The sequence below is a fragment of the Clinocottus analis genome, unplaced genomic scaffold (genome assembly GCF_023055335.1).
Source record: "Clinocottus analis isolate CAN_PGR_092001 unplaced genomic scaffold, fCliAna1.0.p SCAF_15, whole genome shotgun sequence".
NCBI lineage: Eukaryota > Metazoa > Chordata > Actinopteri > Perciformes > Cottidae > Clinocottus > Clinocottus analis.
Genome location: NW_027175876.1, coordinates 18,610,839 through 18,619,245, shown reverse-complemented (window position 1 = coordinate 18,619,245; position 8,407 = coordinate 18,610,839). Strand labels below are relative to the sequence as shown.

General features: G+C 47.3%; 1 protein-coding gene across 5 annotated transcripts in view; it reads left to right on the top strand.

Annotated features, from left to right (window-relative positions):
* enah (ENAH actin regulator) overlaps positions 1–3,257 on the top strand; it is a 111,048-nt gene extending 107,791 nt beyond the window's left edge. For 3 of the 5 annotated variants that reach the window (XM_068576621.1, XM_068576620.1, XM_068576622.1), the window contains exons 12-14: positions 162–246; positions 504–561; positions 1,441–3,257. In XM_068576621.1, the coding sequence (XP_068432722.1) occupies positions 162–246; positions 504–561; positions 1,441–1,478 (181 nt within the window). In that variant the 3' untranslated portion in view covers positions 1,479–3,257. The remainder of the gene's footprint in view (positions 1–161; positions 247–503; positions 562–1,440) is intronic. The other 2 variants (XM_068576624.1, XM_068576623.1) reach the window with 1 other exon arrangement.
* Positions 3,258–8,407: the final 5,150 nt, after the last annotated feature.

The window sequence follows — 8,407 nt, the reverse complement described above, 5'->3', positions numbered from 1 at the left end:
CATCCGGCTGCACCTCGTTGGTTTTCCGTCAGTCGAGGCAGCGAAGGCGTCGCGGTGCGTTTGCTTTTGGATGGCGGTGGCGGTATCGCCGCGGCGTCTCCTTTCCTTTGTCTCCTTTCCTTCGTCTCCTCTGCTGAGTCCTTCTGCATCTCTCCTCACAGACCTAAATCCACCCCGACAGCCTCTGCATCCCCAAGTGCCAACGGCGTGCCGACAGAAGCCGTGGACTACGACCGCTTGAAACAGGTGAGGGCCCATTGTTTCCTCACTTGGCGGCACGTCGCATCATTGTGTTCTGGTCTGAATGTTTGAGGAAGGACCTCTTTATATCTTCATAAATTAATTAATGTAATCATGATTTAATCAGTGATGTACATCACCCAGACGCAGGAAGCTGCGTTGCCGCCGGTCTGGACCTCAGGGAGCGAGGGTAGTGAAAGGTGGAGAAGAGAAGTCTTGTGTTAAAAGGTTTGACTTGCGTTTCTTTCCTTTGCTTGTTTCAGGACATTCTGGATGAGATGAGGAAGGAGCTGTCGAAGCTAAAAGAAGAGCTCATCGATGGTATTTATCATGGTTCTCCTTTGACACACACTAACAGCTTGATCCCTGAATATTACTCTGCTTCATTATCAAACTAGTCTCTGAGTGCTAGGAACGTAACCGACAGTCCGACAGGGCAACAAACACAAGTGCTCCTCCAATCACACGCTGTTCTCACATGTCTATCGACGTCCAAGACACGCACATGTCATCAGAGGAAGCCAACAAAAGAAACCCCAGCTGAGAGCAGAGCTAAGGTTAGCATTAGCATGAATACAGCAAGTGAAAACATCACATACTAAACATGGGAAAGTGTGCAGTCATCGGGTGCACTGAGCGTCCTTCCTCTACTGGCCAAAACGACCCCTAAAGCGTTTATTATGGTCTGTTTGGCTCCAACAGACCATAAAGTACTAAATGAACATCATGCTGTATAGAAGAAGACTAGAAACTAGAGATTGAGACATAAACTCATGTTTACAATGTTTACTGAGGGAATACATCAAGAGAGAAGTAGAGTCACTTATATAGACTTCTATACAACCAGAGGAGTCGCCCCCTGGTGGTCAGGAGAGAGAATGCAGCTTTAACACATGAAGCATAGACTTCTATACAACCAGAGGAGTCGCCCCCTGGTGGTCAGGAGAGAGAATGCAGCTTTAACACATGAAGCATAGACTTCTATACAACCAGAGGAGTCGCCCCCTGGTGGTCAGGAGAGAGAATGCAGCTTTAACACATGAAGCATAGACTTCTATACATAGACGTTACAGGTGTTACATGTATGTGTATATGTACACGTACATAAACATGTACGTGTACATATACACATACATGTCATGTCATGTGTGTTGTTGTACCTTTCATTTCTTACATGTGTCGCTCTATTTGTGTCCTCAGCAATCAGGGAGGAGCTTGGAAGGTCCAGCACGGCGTAGAGGACCACACTGCCTCTCCACAACGCCCACAACGACCCGTCAGACAGCCACAGTCCAGTTTAAGACATGTCAATACAACAGTGGAAGATACAATCAAACTATACAAAAACAAAACAAACGGTGACAACAATCACGCGGAAACTGAGAGAGAGAGGACATTAATGAGGGAAGCATCGAACAGGAACAACTATGGACAGCGTTGCAGTTGGAGGGGTGGGCTGCTTGTCACTCACAGAATCATCCTCCGACAAAGCCCCGCCCCCTGCCCCTCCTCCTCCCCTCCTGCTCCTCCTGCTCCTCCTGCTCCTCCTGCTCCCTCTGAGGGCATCACTTCCTGCAGGACAGTGTCTGAAAGAGAAGCAAATGTCTTTTATGCAAAGATGATTTCTCTCTGTCGTATAATAGAAAGCAACATAAACACACACACACACACACACACACGCACACACACGCACACACACGCACACACACACAGTACTGAACTCTTCGATGATACTGTACTAACCCATCAGCGCGTGAACGTTGATGCTAAGAATTGAACTCTTGTGATTTACGATCAAAAAGGCACGTTTTATTAACAGTTTGCAGACAGCAAAGGACGGAAAATACAAAAATAAACGTCTTTTTCCCATAATGCCATAGGGGTAGCGTGCGTGTGCGAATGCGTGTGAGTGTGTATGGGGGACCGACAGTCTCTGGTGAAGTCCACCACTGCAGGACACTGTAAAGCTCGTCTTCCTCAAATACTATTTTAACCTGAATATGTACAAAAGAAGAGAAAGACAAAAAGTTATTTAGAAGAAAAAGTATTATAAAAAAAGCATCTATCAACACCTCGTCTGTTCAGTGGAGATCTCCGGCCACATCCAGTAGCTCAATCGCCTCCTTTGCAACGGGGCGCTCTCGTCGCCTCGGAGCGGCCGCCGCCTCCCTGTAGCGCTCACAAGCTCCTTCTGCCGGGCCGGCGCCCGATTGGCCGGCGCCCGATTGGCCGGCGCCCGATTGGCCGGCGCCCGATTGGCCGGCGCCCGGACGCGCAGAAAGAAGAAAAGACTTCCCCCTCCTCGTTGGTCACTTTGGGTTCTGCCGTCTCGTCGGGACGCCATGAAAGTTGCGCAAGTTTTCCTAGAAGCAATAAGTGTAGCATCTCTTTCTGAAGCCCCGCCCTCTGGTCCCACGACTCGGCTGTCCTCTTTTGTTTTTATTTGTATTTGTGGCTCCTCGTTGGACGATGTTCCCGCAGATGTTCTGTGACTCTGTGGGCGGACACAACGAGAATATCAGAGCTGTAAAACATTCTCATGGGTCATAACTTCTAAATCACAGTAGTCCTTTTCCCCTTTATATATATTTCAGAAATCCAAGGATACCATGTCAGATGTGTTGAATCCTGTTCTTATTATTCTTAATTATTTGACTGAGTCTCTGAAAGGTGAGCGGGGCAGTCTACACATGTAGAGGACGGCGAGCGCGGGAGGACGCGTTTGTGCTATTTTAATAATGCGAGTGCTCACTGACAACGTGTGTGTGTTCATTCTTTCTCTCTTTGCCTTCAGTTCAGTTTGTTTTTCACTGAAACGTACGGTCAACCTGACAGTGAAGTGAATCGGTGCTCGAAGCTGAAGCTGTCGCCTCCAGATCCGCTGTCGAGCTCGCGGGTACGACAAACGAAACCATCCACGCTGCAACGGCGTGCCGGCCGTGGTCACGAGCTCCAGTATCGTCCAGCAGTCACTGAGGGCGACCTGCTGGCTCTGAACGACTGTTTCAGCCCTGCAGCAGGTTGTGTTTCAGCCCTGCAGCAGGTTGTGTTTCAGCCCCTGCAGCAGGTTGTGTTTCAGCCCCTGCAGCAGGTTGTGTTTCAGCCCCTGCAGCAGGTTGTGTTTCAGCCCTGCAGCAGGTTGTGTTTCAGCCCTGCAGCAGGTTGTGTTTCAGCCCTGCAGCAGGTTGTGTTTCAGCCCTGCAGCAGGTTGTGTTTCAGCCCTGCAGCAGGTTGTGTTTCAGCCCTGCAGCAGGTTGTGTTTCAGCCCCTGCAGCAGGTTGTGTTTCAGCCCTGCAGCAGGTTGTGTTTCAGCCCCTGCAGCAGGTTGTGTTTCAGCCCTGCAGCAGGTTGTGTTTCAGCCCTGCAGCAGGTTGTGTTTCAGCCCTGCAGCAGGTTGTGTTTCAGCCCCTGCAGCAGGTTGTGTTTCAGCCCCTGCAGCAGGTTGTGTTTCAGCCCCTGCAGCAGGTTGTGTTTCAGCCCCTGCAGCAGGTTGTGTTTCAGCCCCTGCAGCAGGTTGTGTTTCAGCCCTGCAGCAGGTTGTGTTTCAGCCCCTGCAGCAGGTTGTGTTTCAGCCCTGCAGCAGGTTGTGTTTCAGCGTTAGGTTGAGAACTCTGTGCCGTCGCCACCGTTCACCTTTCAGATGTCAGTATTTGTGTTTCAGCTGCCGTGGTCCGTTCAACAGGCCCTTTGTTCTTTTGTTTAAATGGAAACACCCAGCCAAGAGCATCGATTTGCACTTTCACAGCAGCAGCGCCCGCAGAGCTTCACGTCGGCTCTCTGACCGCAGAGCTTCACGTCGGCTCTCTGACCGCAGAGCTTCACGTCGGCTCTCTGACCGCAGAGCTTCACGTCGGCTCTCTGACCACAGAGCTTCACGTCGGCTCTCTGACCGCAGAGCTTCACGTCGGCTCTCTGACCGCAGAGCTTCACGTCGGCTCTCTGACCACAGAGCTTCACGTCGGCTCTCACAGAGGACTCAACATCATCGACTTTTTCTTTTCTTTCAATTTCATTTTGTTTCTGTCGCTATCATTTTGGGTTTTCAAGAGATCTATTAAACGGGAAAAGACGCCCGATGCGCGCTCGGCCCTTTTTCTGGACGTGACCGGCGGTGGCGGGAACACCCAGCTCGTCTCTTCGTGACGCTACGTGGTTTGTGCCTTGTTCCCAAGTTGCATTTAATATGTGAAACATATAAAGATGAGCAGTAATAATATCTAGGGGGCTGTCGTTATGATCACATGCAGTCGTTATTTAGTTTGGCTTTGATTTCTATTGTTTTGCCCTGTTTCTTTAAAGGGAGAATTGTAATGACCTCGGTACTGTTCCCCACTTACAAAACATGTTTTTTTAGTTTTTAGTTTACATCCATGTGATTTATTTCCGTACAGTTGTGAGGTTGCTTTTCTAACCGCTCAGAAGTACAGTCCGGCTTCGAGACCGTCGGGCGCTTCGCTCCAAAAGGATCTTTTCCAAACCGGAAGATGAGTCTGAGTTGTTGGTTCAGACGCCGCTCAGCTGTTTCTAATGTCTCTGCAGGAGGTCGGCGCCACGCCGGCCTCTGTAATCCCAGAGTCTGTGAGGGGCCGAGTCACCTGGAAGGGTTTCTTTATCAGCTGCATTGTACCATACTGTTCTCATGTTCATTAGTCTTTTCTTACATGCTAACATCTTTTTCTGTTTGAGCAAAATAAACATTGCAATACAAGACTAGAAGCCGCTTCTTTCAGAATGATGTCATGAACTTGAACGGGGTCTTTCAATGAGAATGAGAACTAGTCTCCTGGCAATGTTATGTGGCTTGGGCTTTTATTGTGAAAGGTAAAGGGGGCGGGGGGTCTGGACTTTGGACACAGTCTGATATTTGTGGTGCAAAAGCTTCTTGTTCAGGGAAAGTAAAACAATAAAGTGTGTAACCAAAAAACATGCCCCCAGTGTGTAAAGAGCTATCTGAGGAACCACTTAGTATCTTTCAGAATAAATTGACACCTCATCACATGTTAGCTGGTCCACATGTCACTGTCATGACTTGAAGTCAGTGATGACCGGTCTGCAGCCTCAGACTCACCGCGCTGTAAAAGCATAAGCCTGCGTATTGAAGTCAGGGGGAAGTTACTGCTTACCAGTTCCACTTTTCTGTTCTTCTATCAAACCGTCTTGCAGTATTGAGTGAGCGCCTGCAGCCTGACAGGCTCCCTGTGCCAGCTGTCGTTACAACAGGCCCGACATCTGGAGCAACAACGCTCCGTTCAGCCGAGGACGACAGGAAGAGGAAGAGGAAGAGGAGCGTGTCTTCATGTAGTTCTGCTCGGTGACGCATAATCTCTGTGCAGCAGCCTTTTGCTGCCGGTCTGCTTCTGGAGGGTGAAATGAGGACATGAAGGAGTTTAGTGAAATCTGAGTTTTGACCATTCTTTTTTAGGAGTGAGGGTCAGTTTAAAAACCAAACCAAAAGGCTGCTGAATGACTTTCATGTCATTCATGTGTCTGTTCATGTTTCAAACTTTGAAAGATGCTCAACGTGAAACTGAGAAAGAAAATAGATTGCCTCCACATGGCCGACTGAGCTGGCGGAGGACGGAGGGCCGGGTCCAGCGCCTCCACGATGACATCATCTTCAACCGCTGCATGAGAGCAGAGCGGCCCATGTGCACTAACGTGCACTCACGAAAAGGCTTTGTAAGCAAAGCACGGAGAGGACTTCATTCTTCACGCCATCTTGACGTAGATGTAGAGAACTTGTAACTGCTTTGTCATTTAAAGGGTTAATAGTAATATTGACATTGTACACTTAGATTTGAGTAAAGAAATAAAGGAACAATGTCTTGTTTGATTGCATTAAAGTTTTAGAATCTGTTGTGTCTTTAGTAATAATATGAAAGGTTTTGACACATATTCTTTCATCCGGTCTGCAGGATGAAGCCTTTTTCAAATTTTAAACGCTTCCCGCGCTTTACTGCTTTCTTTAAATAAATGGTTTCTGATGCAGCTTTGCTCACGCCAACGCTTCCTGTGGGCGGGGCATAGAAAGGCGAGGAGACAGGAAACACCCCGAGCTGCAGAGAAGAGGACGAGGAGACAGGAAACACCCCGAGCTGCACAGAAGAGGACGAGGAGACAGGAAACACCCCGAGCTGCACAGAAGAGGACGAGGAGACAGGAAACACCCCGAGCTGCACAGAAGAGGACGAGGAGACAGGAAACACCCCGAGCTGCACAGAAGAGGACGAGGAGACAGGAAACACCCCGAGCTGCAGAGAAGAGGACGAGGAGATAACGTGTCATTGGACTGTTTGAATTTGAATCAGAATCGTCCTCCTTCCTCTTCCTGTGTTACGTATGAGCAGCAGGTGTCACACAGATGAGACTGTGATGAGACACGGCTGTTACCTCCTCTGCTCGGACGCTACAACATGTTTAATTTTCTCTCTCTCTCTCTCTCTCTGATGTCCTCAGAACAATAAAACAGTTCACTCTGTGAGCAACAGTAAGTTAACAACAGTATATGAGTTTTCTTGTTCATGAACAGATACCAAAAACAGTATTTTATCAGGAACAACATAAACAGTGTGTTCAGTAGTAAGGGTCCCTGTGAGGGACAAACCACTCCTTCTTTGGTCCATGTTCAGTAGTAAGGGTCCCTGTGAGTGACAAACCACTCCTTCTTTGGTCCATGTTCAGTAGTAAGGGTCCCTGTGAGTGACAAACCACTCCTTCTTTGGTCCATGTTCAGTAGTAAGGGTCCCTGTGAGGGACAAACCACTCCTTCTTTGGTCCATGTTCAGTAGTAAGGGTCCCTGTGGGGGACAAACCACTCCTTCTTTGGTCCATGTTCAGTAGTAAGGGTCCCTGTGAGGGACAAACCACTCCTTCTTTGGTCCATGTTCAGTAGTAAGGGTCCCTGTGAGGGACAAACCACTCCTTCTTTGGTCCATGTTCAGTAGTAAGGGTCCCTGTGAGGGACAAACCACTCCTTCTTTGGTCCATGTTCAGTAGTAAGGGTCCCTGTGAGGGACAAACCACTCCTTCTTTGGTCCATGTTCAGTAGTAAGGGTCCCTGTGAGGGACAAACCACTCCTTCTTTGGTCCATGTTCAGTAGTAAGGGTCCCTGTGAGGGACAAACCACTCCTTCTTTGGTCCATGTTCAGTAGTAAGGGTCCCTGTGGGGGACAAACCACTCCTTCTTTGGTCCATGTTCAGTCCGTTGCTTACCTTAAAGTTAAATGGACCTGTACTTGTACGGCACTTTTCTAGTCTTCTGACCACTTGAAGCACTTTAACACTACATGACATCATTCACCCACTCACACACTGATGAAAGGAGCTACAATGCAAAGTTGCAAGGTGCCGCATAAGTATCATCAACCATTCATACACATTCATACACCGTAGGTGTAACAAACTGGTCAGTTTATAGTCAACACTGCCTGTTGGTGAGGCTGCTTAAGCGCATGCGCACGTACATAAGTCACCTTCAAAGTAAAAGCAGTGCCGTTGTTTGGCATTTATGGCGTGCATCTTTATATAATTTTTTTCTCATGCTCAAATAATTGTTGGCGTTTAAATTGTTGCGTTATTGCCTAGCCCTAATATATATATATATATATATATATATATATATATATATATATATATATATATATATATATATATATATATATATATATATATATATATATATTTGATGAACACACAGCATGGCAAGTCTTCCAGAAGATGCACTGTGCCTTTGTGAACACAGTTTCATAGCAGAAACATAGAGAAACATACAAAGTCTTCCTCTTTGTCAATTATTTAAACACAAAGTATACATGAAGTTATCTTTCTATAAAAAAGGCCAGTATTATATTTTATTCATACATTTAGTTAATTTATGAATTATTACTATTAAGAAATATTACCATTATAGCTGTGTTATTGATCATTTAGTAAAATCCTGGGTGTTTTTATCTGATATAGATGTTAATATGGTTTTGCTACTTCTACCATTTTGTCTGGCGGTAATGTGACACCAGTAAACAAAGTAGTCGTGAGCCCCGCCAGAACCAATCCTGGCTCAGATCAAATCCACTGGGAACCAATCAGATTGCAGAGCCATTTGAAATGAACGCTGAGCCCGCCAATCAGCAGCCTTCGCGCCTTCCGAGTCACTGGTGGGTTTTGCCG